The sequence below is a fragment of the Antechinus flavipes genome, chromosome 2 (assembly GCF_016432865.1).
Source record: "Antechinus flavipes isolate AdamAnt ecotype Samford, QLD, Australia chromosome 2, AdamAnt_v2, whole genome shotgun sequence".
NCBI classification, from domain to species: Eukaryota; Metazoa; Chordata; class Mammalia; order Dasyuromorphia; family Dasyuridae; genus Antechinus; species Antechinus flavipes.
The window spans coordinates 87,176,299-87,200,580 of NC_067399.1; the positions used below are offsets into that span (position 1 = coordinate 87,176,299).

At 36.1% G+C, this 24,282-nt stretch overlaps 1 protein-coding gene across 1 annotated transcript in view; it reads right to left on the bottom strand.

The window, feature by feature from the left end:
* The window catches only part of KCNG3 (potassium voltage-gated channel modifier subfamily G member 3), a 40,634-nt gene extending 18,192 nt beyond the window's left edge, over positions 1–22,442 (bottom strand). Inside the window, exon 1 of the mRNA XM_051975177.1 lies at positions 21,761–22,442. Coding sequence (XP_051831137.1) covers positions 21,761–22,431 — 671 coding nt within the window. The 5' untranslated portion in view covers positions 22,432–22,442. The remainder of the gene's footprint in view (positions 1–21,760) is intronic.
* Between the last annotated feature and the right edge of the window lie 1,840 nt (positions 22,443–24,282).

Sequence of the window (24,282 nt, forward strand, 5' to 3'; positions counted from 1 at the left end):
ATTCTATCCCAGCTTTTGTTGATACTGGCTGAAAGATATTGTGTTTCATTTATTCATTCATGTTTCAGTTGCTTAATTTAAATATTTCTGTGCTAATTCACTGATTTCCTCCCCTCCTCCCCCAAGTTGGCATTTAAAATCTGATTTTAATTTTTGTCATATTTTGTTTTGCCTCCAATGGGATTTCCCTTCAGAGAAATTGCAGATTCAAATTGAGAATCTTTTCAGTACAGAAACCATTCTCTATCACCCTATACCCCACTTTCCCAGAAGAATAATCATGGGAAGCTTGCATTTTCCCAATGTCAGATACATTAAAAGTAAAAGAAGCAAATAAAAGAATCCAGAAAGGGTGGTAGACTGATAGACTTAGAGGAATAGTTGATAGATTTGTAGGTTCATGGGCCACTTAGCCTCAATTTACAAGGCAAGCATTTTTGCAATAACTAAACTAAAGTAGGGATCAGATTCCAAGGATGTATTACATTTTTCTATTCCACTATTCAGCATAGAGGTGAAAAGCTTTATTACTTTATGGCACGTGTAGGTTCTTTGTTTATAGAGAGAAAAAAGGGAAGAAGGGGCCAACAAAAATGTAGACTGATACATGGATAACCTGAGCTGCATTTAGCCCTCATTAACTTTGAGGCACATCTGCATGGCACAGCTACCAGAGCTGAAACAACCACTAATGGTGATGAAGGTAAGAAATATCTTGGCAAAGAGGAATCCAACTTTAGCTGACCTGGTATCATCTTCTCATTTGTGAACCACAAACTCCAAGGGCTTGAGCTATCCTGCAGGTAAGAAGAATAGAAGCCATAATGGCCTGATATAAAAAAAAAAAAACCTACCAGTAAAACACAGGAAAACAGACCTAGCCTTCATTATTATTGTGGCCTAGAAGAGAATAACAATTGATGCCTTAACCCAAGAAAAAATCCAGAGCTGATGAGGAGAGGTGTGTGGAAGTATGTGATGGAACTGCTGGTCATATCGTCATCATAGAATCTAATAGTCCTTAAATATAACCTACAGTAAGGTTACAAAAGAACAGTGAGAAAAAGGAATCCATGTAGACTATTGAACTTCAAACTTAAGTGGACTGGTAAGCTGAATGATTTCTAAATCATTAGGAAAAAGAAGTAGGACCAGAGGACCCCATTCTCCAAGAGTAGTAAAAATCACTTCATCATCAATTTCTTATAAGGCTATTCCATTTGGACCCTTCACAGAAATTAAAAGGAGATATGTACTGCACTTCTGTCCTGGGCAATGGATCCCAAGTGTCTATTAAATTCCAATCATAACATATGAGACATTTGAGGAAAGTACTTTTATAGTGTATAAAAGTGTATCATGGGGTACCATGATAAAGACTACCTATATTTGAGATCCATCAAGATTTTTTTTTAATTTCCCTAGAAAATCAGTTTTCTTGACTTTCTTGAGGCAGGTAGGTGACACCATGGAAAGCACACTGAGAGTGGAGATAGGAAGACTCACTGAGTTCAGATCCAACTTGAAATTTTATATAAGGCAACCTGAAATCTTTATAAGAGGGGGGAGGAAGGGAGCGAGAGAAGATAGATGTTTGGTTTATTAAAAAAGTTCATCTAAAAAAAGAAAAGAATTTTTGCAGAAAACAATGATGACATGATATCCTAATGCAGGGTTCCTTTCCATTTTTATGTCACAAACTCCTTTAGTAGTCCATCAATCTCTTCTAAGAATGATGTTTTTAAATTGTAAAACAAAATTATATTAAGATACAATTATTTATTCATATTCTAAATTTTATTGTCTCCCCAGTTAAGAACATTATGTTGTTATTAATTTGCCATCAAGATTTCCAAGAAGGTAAATGAATTTTATGAGCAACTTTGGTACAAGGTACACAAGCAATAGAAAGCTATTCCATACAATGCTGTTGAGTCAATTTACCTGCTTGCCTTAGAAAGTAATAGGATGTCCATAAAGATAATTAATTACAACTACTTATTTTTCATAGGAAAATTCTGATGAGCAAATGCAGAGAAGTATTAGACACACAACCTCAGGGAACTCCGAAAAAAAGAGATCTTCCACCGATTAAACTGTCTCAATTATATATTGGCTTTGAGTGACATTTCCAATGGAAGAAATGTTGCATTCCATTAACAATAACTACCTGGATCTGAAGGGAATCCCAGCTCATACAGAGGAAGAAGACTGAAATCAGAAGCAATTTCTTTCTTGCCTAGAATTTCAATTATTGAGACTCTTAAGGTGTAGATCCTACAGAGCATAGATATCCTCGCCCTTCAACAACTTCAAATTTAAGGAAGCATGCCTATAGGGGCAGCTAGATGGCACAATAGTGAGATTGTCAAGCCTAGAGTTGGAGAAATCTGATTTAATATTTGACTTTAGACACTATCGGGGTGATCCTGTGCAAGTCACTTACCCCTTTTGGCCTCAGTTTTCTCATCTGTAAAATAAACTGGAAAAGGAAACCAACCCTGTATTTTTGGCCAAGAAATCACCTCCCCCAAAAAAACAGATCATAAAGTATTGGATACAACAAAAAAATGACCAAACAACAACAAAGTCTATAGTTAGGATAATGCTGAAATTAACTCATACCATCAAGCTGCTCAAATATAGAGCCAAAAAAGTCCTCAAATTACAAAAGAGTTAGACTTATTCCATTTATGACTAGACAAATATATACTGTTTTCAGTCAATCCAAACAAGTAGATTCTTGTCCCTTGAGGTCAAAAAATAATACTAGGGCTTGCCCATGTAAAGTCTGCATTGCATGTAATTGCAGCCTTATTGATGTACATATGAATGAATTATATGCTTATGTTCATGTTTTCTTATTTTATGAGTATGTTTATTTGCTTATACACTTTTGTTATGTTTGTATTATAGCAACATCTGTCTCAGCTATTCATGATTTTGCTCACTGTTTATTTGCATATATGCTAATGATCATATTCATGTTTGCTTTTTACAATCCTATTACTTTTTATAGTTAGTTATTCCTGCTTATTATTAGTTGCTTGTGTACTATGGAATGCATTTAGTCTTAGGAATATGCACATATTCTATGTCCTGAAAGTAATTTATAAATTTTATCACTGCAGCACCCTCCTCAGTAAATACTATGGGGATGATAACCTGAGCTTCTGGGATAATCACAAATTATTTTAAAATGTTGATGTGTTCTCTAACACTTGTGCCACATAAATAACAAATGGCAAATATTCCATGACTAATTTTTATGAGAGAGTTTATAATTTCTGATTCTAGAGAGGAATGAAAGCCTTCAATTCTTGGACTTCTAGAAGCATGGACACAGAAACATTAGACTGACCAAATAGGCCAGTTCACTAACTTGGTGACTTTTTTTATTAGTATTAGGAACTTGGGAAAAGAAAGGCTAGAAGATCTTCCATCTTTGTCAATAAACAAAAGAGAATGAGGGGCAGGGTTGAGCAGAATCTGACTTCAGTATGCAAGCTTCTTTCTTCATCTTCCTCTAGAATTTTGATGGGTTTCTCTTATAATATAGTATTAACAGAATTTCATGGGATGTTCACTTCCCACTCTACTTCCTGCTCAGTTAAGGGACACAGAAGGAAAAATAGATTGAGGTTATCCTTTTTGGTTGGTAGTCAAAAGCAAATATGCTTACTAAAATTGCTTACTTCCTGACTGTACCTCCTTTTGCATTCTATATATGTAGACATGTCTGTCAAATACCCCCCCAAAAAAATCAGACTGAAGTCTATAATGTCAATATGGCTATTAGTTTGGGAAGAGGTTTTGACTATTCAAGGTAGGAATTCTTAACCCAGGGAATGTGGAATGTGTGAATATAAAAAGGGGAGTGGGGTGATACAGCTATGATTTGGGATGAGAAAAGATAATATCTTTATTTTCATTAGTTATAACTGAAACTGAAATTAGGAATTTAAAAAAAAAATAAGAATCTTATTCTGGGAAGTAAGGCTGCTAGACCTTCATCAGGTTGCCAAAGGGGTCCATGATACAAAATTTAAGCTACCTCAACCAATAAAGACTTTCCTTTGTATTTTTAATTTGTATACTATGGCAGCATTCATTTTTTTTTTAATTAAGAATATTAGAAGGTCAAAAGTTTAGTTATATGTTAAAAACTCCTATTTTAAGAGGGCAGGAGTCATCTTCTGTCATTAAGGGATGGGGCTCCACAGACATGAATTATATTTGGATTTCCAAATTAATCCTCAGCTAATGAGGCCACCAGTGTCTTACTAGGCTTCCAAATCAGGACATCTTGGCTCCACTCTCAATCAGTGAAGGAGGAACAGGACAAACATTGCCTGCTGCCACATTTGGTTTCTACACTGGGTAGAAAGAATAGCATGGCCAGGCTCTGTTCATAGCTGGTGAGATTAGGACAGGATAAATCAACTAACAACATTTTCACCCTCCTCATTAGACTTCTGGAAAGGACACATTATCTCCTATATCCTCACTAAGTTTACCAATGTTTTAAGGACAACACTACTACTAGGTGTGTTACAAATTGAGCCTAGACAGATTGTGCTAAGAATAATGGCTTTTCTTGATAGTCAATAATTTAACCTGATTGTTAATATTCTAAAGATCTCACACTGAGAAAAACCTAAAAGATTTGTTGATTGATAACAGCTTCATATTTTTATAGCATGAACACTTTCTTTACAAAAAAATTAGAAGATTGGAAAAGTTGACCAAAAAAGAGAAAATGACAAATGCTGAAAAGACTACAGGAAAACAGGTATATTAAAACACATTTGGTAGAACTGGGAACTAGTCCAGTCATTCTGGAAAGCAATTTACTATTATGCTCTCACAATTATTGAACTATGCTTTCTCTTTTATTCAAGGATACCTACCCCCAAAAGATAAAGGAAAGTAGAAAAGGACTCATGTACAAAAATATTTGTGAGAATTCTTTTTGCAGCAACAAAGAATTGGAAACTGAGGGAATGATCATCAATTGGGAAATGTCTGAACTATTAATATGATAGAGTACTATTGTGCTATAAGAAATGATGAAGGGGAACTATTCATAGAAACCTAGGAAGACTTATATGACTTGATTCAAAGTGAAGTGAAGAGAATCAAAAGAACAATTTAGGCAGCAAAGTGGCATATTGGACAGAGTACTAGACTTAGAATCAGATACAAATTCAAATCTGGCCTCAGGCAATCATATCTCAATCACATATATCAATATGTGACCCTGAGAATATCACTTAATTTCTGTTTTCTCATCTGTAAAATGGGGTTAATAGTATATCTATATTCTAAAGTTGGTATAAAGATAAAATGAAATAACACTTTTAAAAGTGCTTTGCAAACAAAGTACTATATAAATTCTGGCTATGGGCTTTGGTCTAAGAGAGAATCAAATGACCATTCTTTTATTAAATAGTGGAATTATTAATAAAATTATTAAATTATCCAGAAAAATTCTATTTAATTTAATTTTAAGGTACTATATAAATGCTAGTTACTATTATTATTCAATAATAGATCTTATCATAAAAACAAACAATGAAAGATTTTAGAACTCTGATTAATGCAATGCACATCCATAGTTCAAAAGCAATCATGATGAAATATGCTACCCCTTCCTGAGAGAGAGGTGAAGGACTCAGTGCAGAGTGACCTTTTTTTGGAAATGATCAAAAGTAGGAATTTGTTTTCCTTGACTATATATGTTTGTTTGTTTAGTTAGCTCTGTGTGTGTGTGTTTTTTTTTTTTAATGGGAGTATTGTTCTTTCATTTTGGTTGAAGACTTAAGGGGAGAGATTTGGAAAGGAGAACAAATTTTCCTTGACTGAAATTTAATTTTAAAATTAAATAAAATAAAGATTTTTTTTAAAAAGTTGATAGGCAATGGACATGATAACCATTAAATAGCATTTTTAAAAAGTGAAACTGACAACATTTTAACAGATAGGAAAACATTTATAGCAATGTGATGGTCATTCCCAAGTCAGCTGTCTGGGCACAATCAGACTACTGTTTGAATCTGATATCAGAATGTATTATAAATAATAATAGTAATGAGGAAGAGATAGTACATATATTTTTAAAAGTTTGATCTTAAATTATATAAGCAACATATATTGAAAATCAAAAATGAAGCCACTTTCAAATGGATGTGATCAAATGCACAAGTAAATCTCAAAAGTAAAATGCAAATTTAATAGTTTGAAAGAATGATCAAAATAAAAGATAATAAGAGAAATGCAAAATAAAAACTCAGGTTTCATCAAACATCTTGAAAGTTGGCAAAGATGACAAAGATGACAGGAGTCCTGTGTGGGTGGGACTGTGGAAAGACTGGCACACTAAGGCAATATTGTAGTGCTATGAATCAATATAACCATTCTGGAAAGTGATTTGGAATTATTAAAAAAAATTATAAAGTGACTAAAATTCCCATATTCTTTGACTCCGAGATTCTGCTCTTAGTAATAGAGATCATTGATTAAAAAAAAAAAGAAAGAAAGAAAGATTAAAAAAAGAAAGCCTAAAAACATATAGAAGCATTATTTGATAGCAAAGAACTTAGGAGCAACCTCTAAGTTGGGCAACAACTAAATACACTGTATCACAATAATTTAATAGAATGTTAGTATGATGTGAGAAACAACATGTGAGGAATACATAGAATCATGGAAAGACTTGAATGATCTTATGCAAAAAGAAGTAAGCAATGCCAAGAAAACAACATGACAATAATACTCAATGAAAATTTTTAAAACCCTACAAAACAATAAACAATGAATGTTAACAAAATTACAAAGAATGAGCTTGATACCAAAAAAGAGATATGAGAAGACAAATTTTCCCTCATTCTTTTGTAGAGGTCAGACAGGAAATTGACCAATGTGGAACACTGCATATATTGTCAGATTTTTTCAATGTATTAATCAGATTGATTTTTTCTAATATTCTTATTCTCTTTTTAAGAAAATTATTTGTTATTAAAGAATGGCTTTCCATGAAGAGATAGAAAAAAGATGAGCATAAATTTGGATGAAGTAGAAACAAAAGATATCAGTAAAATTTTTCTTTTAAAAAAGGAGTATAAAAATGCATCATAGAAATGTCATTGAAATCAACAATAATAATATTTTCTAGAAGTTAAACCAATGTAAAACAATTGTTGCAACAAGGAAACAGAAGATCTCAGAAAGTCAGCAAATATCTAGCAAAATGGAAAGCATTGCCTGCCATGGACAACACTAAGTTAGAATATAAATTTGTGAAATCCTACAAAGAATGATGGAAGGTTACAAACAGTATCAACTCATAAAACAAACAGAAACAGTAAAGGGTAAAATCAATACAAGGAGGATTTGGCAATATACCCAACTAAACAAAAGCATCCCAAGTAATTCAAAAATGAAAACTGTAGATTACTACAACATAGAAGAAAAATGGAAAAGATTTTTTAAAACTTATTATGACAAAATGTTTTATCCATCAATGATTGTGGAGCCACCAAACTTGGTCCCTAACACCACAGTCCCCAAAGTGCTTACAGGACAAATAGAAAAGACAATAGGAAAAAGAGAGAGAGAGAATTGAATTAGATCAAATGTAGATTGAGAAAAACTGTGCTGGAGATGATATAATTTTAGGGTTTTCCAGGTCAGTTTTCAATATATCTCAAGGAGAGGAAGATACCAACAATGCACAAAAAAATTGGGGACTTTAATAATATCAAAGTAACATGATGGAAACACAGCAAGAACTAACTATTTGCTTAACCTCTCATCTACACAAAATCATTAGAATAAATGTTTTTACTCTCAATGAAGGTATTAATAGGGAACAAAGGCCAAGAAGTAGAAATTGAGGTAATGCCTATCAATCGGCACATGGCTGAACATGTTATGATATATGAATATAATAGAATACTTATTGAGCTATAAGAAATGCTGAGTAAGTGGTTTTCAGAAAAACCTGGAAAGACTTACATAATTTGCTGTTAAATTAAGTGAAATGATCCATGAGAACATTGTATACAATAATAGCCATATTGTATGATGATCAACTATGATAAACTTAAACTTAGCTTAAACTTAACTCCACAATACAATGAGGGGAGACAATTTCAAAGGACTCATGATGAAAATACTCTCCAGATCCAGAAAAAGAACTATAGGGTCTGAATGAAGATCAAAACATGTTATTTTCACTTTTTTGTTGTTTTTTCATTATATTTCCCTTGTTCTCTTTCTTATTTTACAATTTAACTAATGTGAAAATAGTTTAACATGAATGTTTATGTATAATCTGTGTCAGATTGCTTGCTATCTTTGGGAATGAAGTTGGGAAGAAGGGAGAAAAATTTGGAACTCAAAGTTAATTTAAAAGAATGTTGAATCCAACCATTCTGGAGAGCAATTTGGAACTATACTCAAAAAGTTATCAAATTGTGCATACTCTTTGATCCAGCAGTGTTACTACTGGGCTTATATCCCAAAGAGATCATAAAGAAGGGAAAGGGACCTGTATGTGCACGAATGTTTGTAGCAGCCTTCTTTGTAGTGGCCAGAAACTGGAAACTGAGTGGATGCCCATCAATTGAAGAATGGCTGAATAAATTGCAGTATATGAATATTATGGAATACTATTGTTCAGTAAGAAATGACCAACAGGACAATTTCAAAAAGGCCTGGAGAGACTTACATGAACTAATGCTGAGTGAAACCAGCAGGGCCAGGAGAACATTATATACTTCAACAATAAATGATCAATTCTGATGGAGCTGGCCATCTTCAGCAATGAGATGAACCAAATCAGTTCCAATGGAGCAGTAATGAACTGAACCAGCTATGCCCAGTGAAAGAACTCTGGGGGATGACTAAGAACCACTATATTGAATTCCCAATCCCAATTATTTTTGTGTGCCTGCATTTTGCATTTCCTTCACAGGCTAATTACACAATATTTCAGAGTCGATTCTTTTTGTACAGCAAAATAACTGTTTGGTCATGTATACTTATTGTGTATCTAATTTATACTTTAATATATTTAACATCTACTGGTCATCCTGCCATCTAGGGGAGGGGGTGGGAGGAAGGAGGGGAAAAATTGGAACAAAAGGTTTAGCAAATGTCAGTGCTGTAAAATTACCCATACATATAACTTATAAATAAAAAAACTATTTAAAAAAATAAAAGAATGTTGAAAACCATCTTAATATGTAATTTAAAAAAATAAAACTACCAAAAAAATGAACAAAAAGACTTTCATAAATGATAATCAATCACATCTTTACCATCTTGAAATTTACTAAAAAATATGGAAAACAAAAGATATTATACTTAAAAAAAACACATTTAACTCAGTAGAATAAAACACCAACTTATAGGCTCTTTTACAACGTTCATCTGCCCAAAGATTAAGATCAGTTAAAGTTTCTTGGAGGATGTAATATAAATAACCCTGTTCATTGACTTTCTAATAAAAATATCTTTTTAATGGAAATATTTTACTGTTATTGCTGAATGGAGGCAAAACCAGGAATACCTCTGCCCCAAAAAACTCAAATTGAGGACAATATGAGGGCAATGAAAAGCACTTGGTGGGTGTAAATAGGCTACAACATAAGAGACAAAGACATCTGAAGAATAGTAGTAAAGAATATCATCAAAGAATACATAACAAAGGATGGGATAGTCACATATTGAGAGCTAAAAATGAATAACCAGAGAGCTATACTGGTAGCTTTCTTCAGTCAGTTAATAAATATTTATGAAGTGCCCCGTACATTCCAGGCACTATGGTAAGAACCAGAATCAAAGATATGAAAAAGACTTTTAAGTCAAGGAGTTTACAATCTTAGGGGAGGAAGACATTTTTTAAAAGGATGCAACCCACACAAATTATCAGAATTTCTATATATTACTAACAGAGTAGAGCAGCAAGAGATAGAGAAATTCCATTTAAAATAACTGTAGACAAAATAAAATATTTGGACTACCTTTGGAACTATATGAACACAATTACAAAATACTTCTCACACAAATAAAATCTGATATAAACAATTGGAAAAATACCAATTGCTCATAAATAGGCCAATCTAGTATAATAAAAATGACAATTCTATCTATATTGGTCTACTTGTTCAGTGTCATACCAATCAAACTGCCAAAAAATTATTTTATAGAAATAGAAAAAAATAACAAAATTGATATGTAAGAACAAAAAGTTAAGAATATCAAGGGAAATTCATTTCTCAACTATAGAGAATTGAGTTAAATTTGTAAGAATTTAAGCCATTCTCCAATTGATAATGGTCAAAGGGTATGAAGAGACAATTTCAGGTGAAAAAATTAAAACCATTTCTAGTCATATGAAAAGGTGGTCTAAATCACTATTGATCAGAGAAATACAAATTAAGACAGTTCTGAGATACTACTACACACGGCTCAGATTGGCTATGATGACAAGAAAAGATAATGATGAATGTTGGAGGGGATGTGGGAAAATTGGGACACTAACACATTGTTGGTGGAATTGTGAACTGATCCAGCCACTCTGGAGAGCAATTTGGAACTGTGTTCAAAAAGTTATCAAACTTTGATCCAGCAGTGTTTCTACCTGGGTCTATAGCCCAAAGAGATCTTAAAGAAGAGAAAGGAATCCACAAGTGCCCTTTTTGTAGTGGCAAGAAACTGGAAACTGAGTGGATGCCCATCAGTTGAAGAATGGATGAATAAGTTATGGTATATGAATGTTATGGAATATTATTATTCTATAAGAAATGATCAGGAGGATGATTTTAGAGAGGCCTGGAGAGATTTACAAAGCTGTGTATTATTATACAATGATAAATTCTGTTGGACATGATTTTTTCCAACAATGAGATGATTCAGGCCAGTTCCAATGATCTTGTGATGAAGAGAACCATCTACACCCAGAGAGAGGACTGTGGGAACTGAATGTGGAGCAAAACATAGCATTTTCACTCTTTTTGTTGTTGTTCATTTGCATTTTGTTTTTTCTCATTTTTCCCTTTTTGATCTGATTTTTCTTGTGCAGAAAGATAATTGTATAATTATGTTTACATATATTTGATTTAACATTTATTTTAACATGTATAACATATATTGGATTACTTGCCATCTAGGAGAAGGGATGGAGGGAAGGAGGAAAAAATTTGGAAAACAAGGTTTTACAAGGGTTAATGTTAAAAAAAATTATCCATGAATATGTTTTGAAAATAAAAGGTTTTAATAACAAAAATTAAGGGAATTAATGAAAAAAATACAAAAGATGATGGCCTAGCAGTACCAGATCTAAAACTTTATTATAAAGCAGCAGTCATCAAAACTATTTGGTCCTGGCTAAGAAATAGAGTAAAAGATCAGTGGAATAGGTTAAATATACATGACCTAATAAGCAATGACTACAGTAATCTAGTATTTGATAAACACCCACACTCCAGCTTCTGGGATAAGAATCACTATTTCACAAAAATTGCTGGGAAAAGTGGAAAATATTGTGTCAGAAACTTAGCATACACCTACATCTTATATTCCATATCAAGATAAGATCAAAATTGATACATGATCAGGGCAGCAAGGTGGCACAGTGGATTGAGCACCAGCCCTGAAGTCAGGAGGACTTGAGTTCAAATCTAGCCTCAGATACTTAACACTTCCTAGCTGTGGGATCTTGGGCAAATCACTTAACTCCAATTGCCTTAGCCTTCCCCGACCAAAAAAAAAAAAAAATGGTACATGATTTGGGCTAAAAGGTGATACCATAAGCAAATTAAGAGAGCAAGGAATAGTTATCATATCTTTGGAGAAGGGAGGAATTTATGACCAAAGAAGAACTAGATAACATTATGAAATGCAAAATGGACAATTTTGATTACATTAAACTAAAAAGCTTTTTGCAAAAACAAAACCAACACAAAAAAAAAAAAGATTAAAAGGGAAGTACAAAACTGCCAGTGTTTCTGATAAAGACCTCATTTCTAAAATATATAAAGAATTGTGCCAAAATTTATAAGAATTTAAGTCATTCTCAAATGATACATGGTCATGGTCATGAACAGAATTTTCAGATAATAATATTAAATCCATCTATAGCCATGTGGAAAGATGCTCTAAATCACTATTGATTAGAAAAATACAAATTAAAACAAGTCTGAGGTACCACCTCTCAGACTGGCTAACATGACAGGAAAAGATAATAATAAATATTGGAGGGGATGTGGGAAAATCGAGACAACTAATGCATTGTTAGTGGAATTATGAAATGATCTCCATTATGGAGAGCAATTTGGAATTATGCCCAAAGAATTATAAAACTGTGCATACTCCATGATCTAACAGTGGTACTCCTGAGTGTGTATCCTAAGAATATCATTGAGGAGGGACAAGGATCCACATATGCAAAAATGTTAATAGCAGTTTTTATTTGTAGTGGCAAAGAATTGGAAAGTGAGTAAATGCCCATCAATTGGGTAATGGCTAAAAAACTTATGGTATATGAAAGTATTGGAATATTATTGTGCTATAAAATGATGAAGAAGATGATTTTAAAAAGGCTTGGAAAGACTTATGCACAGTGATGCTAAGCAAAACAAGTAGCACCAGGAATATAGTGTATACAGTAATAGCAAGATCTTGCAATGATCAACTATGAAACACTTGGTTCTTCTCAGTAGTTTAGTGATCCAAAGCAATCTGAATAAACTTTGGGTGGAAAAAATGTCATCTGCATCCAGAGAGCAAATTATAGAAAATGAATGTCAATCAACACATGCTATGTTCACTTTTTTTCTTTTTCTTCTTTTTTTTCCCCTCTCATAACTTTTTCCTTTTGTTCTGATTTTTCTCTCCCAACATTATTCATAAAGAAATGTATATTTTCAAAAATTTAATGTACATGTATAACTGGAAAAATAAGAAAACAGTAAAAAAAAATCCTTTCTTCTACAAAAGATGTAGTAGCATAGCTAGTTGGGAAATGAAGAAAGAGCTGGCCAGGAGGCCCTCTTTTAATGGAGGTTTAGGGAAGAGCTCTTTGATCACTTTCCATTTAGAGATCCTAGGGACAGAAGGGACTGGTGAGATATGAGTAGTAAGGTTGATTTGATCCTGAAGGATGATAAGGTCCCTGCAAAAGTCCAGAGTAGAGCAGTCAGGTAAAAAATCCCATGACATCAGAAGAGCAAAAAGAAGGATTTCAGAATGTTGGGTGAACCACCCATGGCAAACTATTGGGAGAAAATGTTAAAGGTTAAATAGGACAAGCAGAAGTGGATGGGTTCTGAGTGAAATCATTGGAGTGAACTCTGAATGAATGAAATTTGAATACTTGAAAGTTCTCTGAATAAAAAAGCAGGTCTGAATATTACAACATTGGATGAACTTTGGTAGTATAACCTGTTTGCATACTGGAACCTACATAGTGTACAATTCTATGCTAGAAATAAGGGAAATCTAGATTAAAATCTTGACTCTGACACCTAAACTATTGTGGCTACAAACAGCTTTATTAAAAGATTAGCATTAACATCCAATACCTCAGTGTCCTCACCTACAAAATGGGGATGATAATACTTCTGGCACCAATTTCATAGGGTATGTTGAGAGCCTAAATTGTGATAATGCATGTAAAATGCTTTTGAAATCTTGAAGCCCTAAATGAATGTTATTATTATTCAATTCTGAATTTCTATTGGAAAAACCCAAATAAGAGGAAACCTAAATCATCAGCTGACTTATATTGTCATATATAAAAAAACAGAAGGCAATAAGCTTAGCAAACTAAACCATTTATGGATAAGGTTAAGCAAACTTTTTCCCCTCAAAAGTATTTTTAAATCTGAAATATTCAGATAATTGTCTCAATTCCATATTTGCTTTGCCTGTACATTTCAAATGTTAACAAGTTCTGACTGTTCATAAGCTAAGAAATTATTCATATATGCAAAACTGCTTCAACCCCTATATTTAGTAAAAAAAAAAAAACTCTCAGATGGAAAAATGAATTTTTTTTTATTTTAGGAGTTCAAATGTATCTTAGAAGGTATAACCAGCCAAGTTATTATCAGCCAAGAAAGAGGCAAAGCGGTACTTCAGAGAAGCAAAAAGAAAGAAAAAAACTGACTATCTCTGAAGGACCAACTTGGATTGTTTTTATAATCAACTATGGATTTTAGCAGTGTTAACAAAAAAAAAAAAAAAAAAACAACTCTATATACCACCAAAATATCACATTCTACTTAGAAGTGATTAAGAATTTCCGTATGTTGTAAAAATTATCATCATTTACATAATATTAAAATATTTAAGAACAACACTAAAAATGTTTTGCTTTCAGAAATGAAATGAGCACTTTTAGTACTTTGGTTGGATAAGGGAACTGACAGATGAGCAATGTTTACAGTACATTTTAAAATTGACAGGAAAAAAAAGATAATGCCTATTTGTCATTGTGTACTACACTACTGTAGAATTTTAATAAAATCATGGTTTATATTCTATCACAATCATGGATCAAATCTAAGATTTAATTCTCAAATAATCCAATTTATTTGAATAGTTAAAATATAGTCAGTATACCAGGGGCTGCATATATTTCATAACAAGGTTAAAAGTTATCCTCCAAAATACATTATTAAGAATTAACACAAAACAAATGAGATTATCCAGCTACCAAAGTAATTCACCCCTAGGAAATGATTTCTAAACATTCTACTAATAAAGATCGGGGCCTTTCCTGCATATTAGCAAAGGCCTTTCATGTCTCTCTTAAAAAGAAATCAATTAAAATGTAACTAATGTAAAACAGACTATAATTTTTACAAATTATAAGAGATCCATCTTTGACATTTCAACAACCTCATTGATATAGATCACAATCCAGTCAAGCTTCTTATCCCGTGAGATTGTTTATATCTTCCCTTGAATCCATCCCAAGGAATGGGCCCTTGACCATCACAATATTACATAATAACAGAAATATTTTATGAATGCTAAACAAAACTGAAAAATGAGAGTTGATTAATAATTTCTACTGAATTGATCCAAGAGATTGACTCTAAAAATAAAAAAAAATAAAATTAAAAAGTGATCTAAATTATTGCAGCTGCAGACAAAGTAATTTGAGAGGAAGGCACTACTAGCCCTGAGAAGTTAATAAGATCATATATTTAAAGGGATTTCTGAGGTCACTAAGTCCCAACCCTTATTTCATAGCTAACAAAAGAGAGATCTATGATTTGTCCATAATCACAGAGTGTTTGAATCAAGATTTGAATCCAGGACTTCCTAGCTCCAAGTCTGGCATTCCATCTACTACAATAAGCCATCCCTTAAGGTCCCTGTCCTCCTTTATGAAGATTCTGTATTCACAATGCAATTATCTATTGATATTTTTTATTTTCTAAGTAGACTTTCCTAATAAGAGATAATCAATGCTAACTTCCAATTAATGGAAGTGCTCCCACTGCTTTGTCAAGTATGTTTTATTGTAAATAAATAAAATTTTATTCTGGTTTATAAAAAGTCTTCTTGTGTGAGTTTCAGTGATACAAATCATTTAACAAAGATCCAAACATTTCCATTTGAGATAAAATAAAAATCCAGCTTTTGAGAACCAGATTCTGGATTTGCAATGACTAGGATAAGATGTAGATATAAAAATATCTGCCATGTATGTATATATATATACATATATGTATATATACACTAACATATAAATATGTGAGGGGGGCGAGGGAGAGAGAGAGAGAAGGTATTAAAGCATGGACTTGGTCTTTGCTATACTGGCAGCTAGGGCAGATAAATGTGTTTATGCATCTTATAATATACATTATGTGTGTGTATATATGAGATATTTTTTCAAATAAAAAGTCAAATGATGGAGTCTCAATTTTAAGTACTGCATTTATGTAGAAAATAGTTTATAACTACTTCCTAAATTTAATTACAAAATGATATGAATTTAAATCCCCAAACTAAGAATAGTATAATCAAAATTTAAGATCAAAATTTCAATATGGGAGCTCTAAGGAGCATTTTCTTAACACCAATGAATACAAAAAAAAAAGATTTATTAAGTAGAAAACAACTAAAAAATTTAAAGTATAATGAACTAAATCTTTTAGAAGATGCAAATTAGTAATATATGTGAGTAGAAGAAGGGAAAAAAACAAAAGAGAAACAATCATTGCTTCACAGTTCACCTATCTTGTCCTCTAGAAATTAAAGTTCTGTGCTAGTCAGGCACTAGAAATATGAGGGTAAAAATGAAACAGTGATTACTCTCAAGGAGCTTCTGTTTTCTCACATATGTACATGTATAGCAAAATACAAGACAAATACGAAAGAAATCATTTTGGAAGGAAGATTCTAAGACCCAGGGCATTAGGGAAAAAAATCCTGTACCAGCAGGTGTTTGAACCACCAAAAAAAAAAAAAAAAAAAACTTTGAATAAAACCAGGAATTCAAGGACATTAAGTTGAGGAGAAGGTGCATTTCAGACACAGGGAGTGACAATACAAAGGGACTAGAGGCCAAAGTTTTGTGTATGAGGAAAAGCAAGAAGACAAGGTTGGTTGGATTAAGGTTGACTGGACAATAGGGTGAGTAAAGGAGAGTAACAAGGTTGGAAATATAGGATAGTGCTCATAGATCATAAATTTAGAATTTTTAGGGACATTGAACTACAGTCTAGTTCAATCCCCTGATTTTAGAGAGGAGGAAAGTGAAGTTCCGGTTAATAGAACAAGTATCTGAGTGGGATTGGAACCCATGTTTTCTTCATTCCAGGTTCAGTACTTTATCAGTCAATCAATAAACACTTGCTAATGGATCTAGGTGGAATAGTGACTAAAACACAAGGCTCAGTCAGGAAGCCCTCAATTTAAATCCACCCTTAGACACTTACAAGCTATGTGACCTCAGTCAAACCACTTAACTTCTATTTGCCTCAGTTTCCTCATCTGTAAAATTGAGATAATAAAGTGCCTATCTCCCAGGGAATGTTTTGAGTATCAAATTAGATGAAATTTAATATTTGTAAAGTATTTAACATAAAGTAGATGCTATATTTGTTGTTGTTCAGTCATGTCTGATTCTTCATGTGCACCATACCATCCATAGTATCTGTCTATGTGTCTGTCCATACTGTCTACGGTTTCCATACTGTTTCTTGGCAAAGATACTAAAATAGTTTGCCATTTTTTTCCTCCAGTGGATTAGAGCAAACAGAGCTTAAGTGTTTGCTCAGGGTCACACAGCTAGTAACTGTCTGAGACCAGATTTAAATTCAGGCCTTCCTGACTTCAGGTCTAACATTCTATCCACTGAGGCACCTCAATGCCTCAATAGGTATTATCTATTATTATTATTACCTCCCAGAATTAGTGTGAGGATCAACTGAAATACATCTGTAAAGGTCCTGCCACATAAAATATGCTTAATAAATACTTGCTTGTTTCTTTCCTTTCTTCCTCTCATATTCAATATGTCATCAAGTCATTACATGATCAAAAATTTACAGTTAGAATATCAATCACTAGTACATGCTTTACATTACATTACACCAGTTACATGTATTACCTATGTTAGATTGCTTATTGTATGGGGGGGGGAAGAAAAACAACTTAGAAATCACAATCTTATGAAAGTGAATGTTGAACTTTGCATATAATTGAAAAAAATACTATTAGATGAGTGGGGGAAAGAATATTAATCACCAAAAGAAATTCTTTTATTTTAAGAGTGGGGAAACTGAAACAAAGAGTAACAAATAGCAGAATTAGCATTTGAGCCCAAGTCTTCCACTTCATAGTCCAGGATATCCTTCTTCAATTCTCTATACCTCTTTAAATCCCTAACTTCCTTTATACATCAACTCAGGCATCAGTTCCCACTTGAAGCTTTTTCTGGATGCTTAGTCATTAAGGTTTTTTTCTTACTTCAAATGACTTTGGTTTATTTTGTATTTGCTTATTGGTTGCACACCCTTATCCCCCTAAAAAAATGTCATTTCATGTTTTGTATGATTTCACATGTGGTTTCTTAATTGTGGATGGACATAAGGGAAAAAGCCTAGAACTCAAAATTTTTAAAAAACAAATGTAAAAAAAATTGCTCTAAATATAACTGGGGAAAATATTAAATGTATAAATAAGTAAATCAAATACCAAAAAAATGTCATTTCTTTATGGGTAGGAACTGTTTTTTTCATTTTGCTTTTTATCTCTAGCCTTGAACATAGTAGGCTGTTATGAAATGTTTCCTCACGTACATTTTTTAAATTTCCCTTCTAGTATCAGAACCCCAGTCCAGACTTAGAACTCTAAAGTTCTCTCAAAACTCACAAGGCTTACCTTTTACTTGAAAATCTTTCCTTGTACCCCTAGTTATTAATATTCTCTCTTCCATTTACTTATCCCTTAATAGACTATAAGTACCTTAAGACCATGCATTAACTATTTTTCTGTTTGCTCTAGCATCCTGCACCTTACAACATACTGAAGATAAGGAGATCAGGCTAGAAAGAAAGATTAGAATCACACTATGGAAGTATACCTTGAAGGCTAGAGTAAATTTCTATTTACCTTATTTATTTGAGAGACTGAATGACATACATAGAAGAAATACTAGACCTGAGTCAAGTAAAATCTGGTTTCACAGCTTGGTTCTAATATTTACCTAATGATGTGACCTTAAACAAGTCCCATAGCCTCGAAAGGAGTCCCAGCTTCTTCATCTATTACTTGCACTACTAAGGTACCCATTACACTATTTCACAGGAGGTGTTTTGAAGAAAGCATTTTGTAACCCATAAGATACTTTATAAACGTGAATTTATTTAACTAGGAACTATAGAGATTTTGAATAGGATATAGGCAAAATTAAAATAGTTTAAAGAAGACAAATTTACTATTATTGTAGAGATAGAGATAAGAGAGAGAGATGGAGCCAATATGGAAGGTATTACAGCAGTTCAACAGTGAAATAATAGGAGCCTGAATTAAGGGGTCATGAAGAGTCATCCCTAATATGACCAACACCCCCCCAATAAAAAGCAAAAACAAAAAAGTGTTAAGAGGAAATATTTTTAAAAGAACTAGTGGGAGGAGTAACTAGGTGGCACAGTGGCTAGAACCCCAGACTTGAAGTCAGGAAGACCTGAGTTCAAATCTGGTCTCAGACACTTAACAATTCCTAGCTGTGTGACTCTGGGCAAGTCACTTAACCTCAATTGCCTCAGCAAAAAAAAAAAAAAAAATAGTAAAAAAAAAATTATGACGTGAAGAATCTAAGTTATTACTCTGATATACCTGTTAGGTCTTTTCTGATCCTGAGTTTTCTTAAATGGAGCCCAACTGTACAAATAAAAATCACTGTGCTAATCCATTTGGGTCGGTGTGCTGGGCATAAAATGACAAAAGGATAAAGTCAAGGCCCTCAAGAAGCTTTCATTTTATTAGAGGGCATAAAACATTTACCTGGATTGAAAACACAAATTGGAAAGAGAGGAGAGAGCATTAGCAACTAGGGAAATCAGGACAGAAATAGGAGGCCTCCTTTAGAGATGGCATATGAGCTAAGCCTTGGAGGAAACAAAAGGTTTGAGAGACATCATCAAGAGATGCCATTCTAGGGACTGGGAGTATTGGTGCAAAGCTGCAAAGATGATCTGGGTCAGGAGAACAGCAACTAGTTCATTCTATTAGGAAGTTAGAAGATGACTACAGCCAGGCTGTGAGAATTTGAAATGTCAAATTAAGTAGTTTGTACTTTATACAAGAAGTAAATAAGGAGGCAGATCATAGAATTCTGTCAATTGTCTGGGTAACTCAAGAAAAAGGTACTTTCCCCTAAAATATCTGAATAGCTTAAATTTTTTTCATCTAAATGTTTTAAAAACACAGTAACACTATTCTCTTCCTTTTCTTACTTTATATCTTAGTTTCTCTCCTTGACCTCTTGTGTCTTTATAACCAAGTAATAATATATTTGTCCCCATTGTCCTCAAGGCATTCCAACGTAGATCCTCTAACCCTACTGAATGAAATCTTTTTCACATTCTAGGTAATCATTCTCTTCCTGTCAAGAATTTTTTTACTCCAAATGGTATCCCTTTGACATCAGATAATTCAATTAGATCTATATAGCAGCTTTCCTCCCAAATAAGAGAGATTTATAAGTAAAATAAATATTTTTTTTGGCAAATCAGCATTCCTCTATCAGAGAAAGACTACATGAGTCATTGTACTCTATGATGAACATTCATGGATGATGAGGGAAACCTTTAAGTTCTAACAGCCTTGAAATTTCAGCATAGCATTCTTTTTTTTTTTTTTTTTTTGAGAACTTGTTGTAGCAGTCTTATCTGTAAAAATAAGGCTGTAAAACTAGAATGAGAAAAATTTTATGGTGAATTAAGAAAACATACTGGATGTGAAGATGACCTGGGTTTAAGCTCAGCTGTCATTTACTTCTGAAACCTAGGACAAGCTACATCTCTCAAAGTTTATTTCTTCATTATGAAAAATCCCAGGTCTCTTGCATCTCAAAAGCATATGTTCTTATAAGGCACTTTTAGGTCTCTTTATTTCCATCTATATTTCTAAATATATACATACATACATGCATACATACATACATACACACATACATACATACATTTTCTTTTCTAGAAGTCACAACTGTATTTTACCTCCTGGAACTAACATACTAGTATTAAATATAATAAATATCCTGCTTTTCTTTACTCAGGCACTGCCTAAACAGGATTATGGCACCATCATAAAAAGGGCAAGGTGAGCTTTAGAGAAAATGGTAAGGTTGATTTTTCAACACAGTTAATATAGGTTTTGATAGGATTAAATGTTCTTTGCAGTTGGTTTTTTTTTTTTCTTTGTGTAACTGACTGAAGGCCAGTGTCAATCTTTGCTGTCACATTTTGGACAGTTGCTTTGTTCTCTAAATACTTTTCAGGTGGAGGGGAAAAAGGATTAGGACTGTATGTAGGCAACTGACTAGCACAAAAAGAAGACTGCATCAATAAAACTTTTTAATGCGGGGGATATGATACACATTATTTATGGAGTGTTGGTGAGTTAGCCTCTTCTATGATATAAAAATTCAATTTCAGCACACAAGCCCAAGGCTTAACATATAGATTGTTCAACACTGTGCCACATTTCACCTTAACAAGGCTTCAACCTTTCAAACTGACTAAAATGGGCAAATAATTCAAAGCTTTTAGCTCTAGGCTAAGGTGTTAAATCAGGAAGCTAAGAGTTTAGAAGACCAATTAGCCTGTTGCTTCCTACAAAAAAAAAAAAAAAAAAAGAGCTTAATTACAGAAAAAGATGGTTTCTCTCAGATTCCAATAACAATTTTCTCTAATGAAGGACCTGGGAAATTTTCTCAAATTAACTGGTGATTCCTCTGTCGAACTGAAAAGGAATACTTAAAATCTTATTCATTGTACTCGCCTACCCATTCTGTCCCAGCTTGTTCTATTATGTCAAGGCAGGTCCAGAGCTACAGGGATAATGAAAAAGGTCCAGGGAAGACCCTGTTTTCCTTTCGCTTATTAGGCTGGAGCCTCTCAGGCAACAACAGAAGCCCGAAGTCCAGCAAATCGACAAAACAGAGAAACTGGACAGACTGACTGGACGGGACTGAACACTGGGGAGAGGGCAAAGAAGCGGTGCGTCCTACCCGGAAGGCTCCCTCCCAGGGCCGGCGGTGTACCTGCTCTGTTCCTCCAAGCTGTGGTTGTCCACAGCTGCTGCCCGCCAGTCTGGCAGGGTGCTGGCACACAGTACTACCATGGATACGATCACGAACACCACCGATACGGTGGCTAAGATTTGCGCGGCCAACGAGGATGTGGGCTCCTCGAAGGTCCTGCGCATCCGTTCTAGCCAGCGTTTCTTGGCAGCCGCTGGCTCGGACCCCCTGGCAGCCCGTGCCTCCTCGCGGCCAGGCGCACCCAGCTCGTCCGCTGAGTAGAAGGTGTAAGTATCAGACATGCGGTCGTCTAGGCGCCGCTGGCAGCAATATTCGAGATGTGCGCCCTCCAGACCCCAGTAGACCATCTCATTATAGAAGGAGAGTTCACACATCCGCGGCGCGAAGCGCAGCTTGCCGTGGCCGCGCACGTAGAGCAAGATAAAGCCGAAGGCCTCCGAGTGCCTGTCGAAGAAATATTCGTTGCGCTCCCGGTCGTAGTCGTCGCACACCTCGAGCACGTCCCGCTCCGAGCGACAACCGTGGAGCCGGCTCACCCGACTCAACGGGAAGTCCTTCAACAGTTCCCGGGACAGCGAGTAGCGGGCGCCGCCCACGTTCAGCACCACCGAAGCCATCCCTCCTCGGCCCAAGGTCATGGTTGGCGTGGCCCGTCAGCTTCAGGGCTTTGCTTATTCCCCACCAATTGGCTTCCCTCCGCACACAAGGAGCTGTACGGCGTAACTGCTTGTCAGAGGGTGTACGTGCTGTCGGGGACCCCCAAACAAACTAACTGCGCCTTCCAACAGTCGTTGGCCAGGGTGGATGTGCCCAAGGACCCCCAGGGGTTTGCAACTACGTCTGGCTGCCCCGTAACCACCCCCAGCACCGCCCACGATCGCCTGTTCGGGGCACGCACTAAGGAATTCCCCAGCAAAGTGTCGCTGCAAGGGGGATCGCAGGGATGACGTGAGGTCGGAGCTCCTGTGACCTCACAGGATTCAATGACAGTGGACGGTGAGGTCCCGTCTTCAGCTGTTCCCCACCCTGCCCCCAGTTTTCTCTGCCCCTTGAACCGTAGTCCTCTTCAGAGTTTTTTCGCCCCGCCCCCCGTGGGGGTAAAACTGCCGCCAGCCTCGATGCCAGTGGTGTCCCCTTCACTGACAGGAGAATGTTATCTCGGTGGTCTGAGCTGAGTCCTCCGCGACCTATGAGCCGTCGACGCCGTCCCCACTGTTGCAACCCCAGAGAAGATGAGGGGGCTCGGGCAGAAGAGATGCGGGATGTCTGGGGGAGGGAGCACTCTTCGACGCCCCCAGAGCTGCTCCCTCAGACTAAGGTTGCAGCCAACAGCCGTCCTGAGGCAGAGGCAGAGTCGGCGAGGCGGCTCCTTGGAGGGAGAACAGAGGCGGCGGGGGCGGGGCCTTAGGCCCGCCCCTCCCTCCTCTCCCCGCCCCAGGCCCCCTCTCTTCCCCTGCTCAGCTTCCTTCTCTTTTTCCCTGCCTCCCCTTCCCTTTCAGCTCCTCCTCCCCACTCGGCCCCACCTTACTGGGGCCCCTCCTCGCTTGCCGGGATTCCCCGGGCTCCCTGTTCCCCACGCCGTCAGCCCACCCCTCCGTAGCAAGTCCCGGAGCGGGTCCCAGCGCCTCCCGCGGACCCGTAGACCCCCTATCCTAATGGGTGTGAAGACACTGTCGGGGAAACCCTTGGCTGATTGGGAAGGAGGTTGGGGGGCAGGAAAGGGACAGTCGGGACTAGCATTGTGCCAGGTTGCTGTTGACGGGGAGAGAGAAAAGGGAGAATCCTTCAGCTGGTGCCAGAATTGGGGATGGAAGAAGTGGTAAAGCCGGGAAATAAGGGCGCTAGAGGTGGATGGAATAAGGACCTGAACCAAAGCTCCAGTGGATTTCGGGGCTCCCGCCCCCATCCCCCCCACTCCGGAGCACTGGGGACTGTCGGGGGAAGCTGCCAGTCCCCATGCCCACGGCAGAGCTCCAGTAGCGGGCGCGAGAGCAGAACAACCTGTCTCCACTGAAGCCGCCAAAGACTGCCGGTGCCAGGGGTTCCCGGGAAGAGCTGTGGATGCCCAGACCCTGGCGCGGGATTGGGGAGTGGGCTTTCCGAGGGAGGTGGCAAACGGGTTTAGAAGGGCCTTTTTCAGACAATTGCGTGCCTGAGCCAAGCTCTGACTCTGAAACATCCCCGAAGAATTTCTCGGTGACTAAATCACAGTCTTAGCTTTTCCTGCCGACTTTCTTCGGTTCCCTCCCCCGCTCAGAAGAGACCCACGTAATGTGTGCTGTACAGAGAGAGAGTGAGAGCACACATCAAAGCATCCATCCGTCAGTGTCGATTGCCCGCGCTGCTTCCCTCACTCAGTTTCCTCCCTTCTCCTAAAGAGAAGCCGCCCCAACCCGTTCTCCCGCCTCCATAAGCACCCTCCTCCGCGAAACCCTAAAAAAAATGAGGCGAGCACATTGGCATTGATCCGCAATAGGACCTTCTCATTA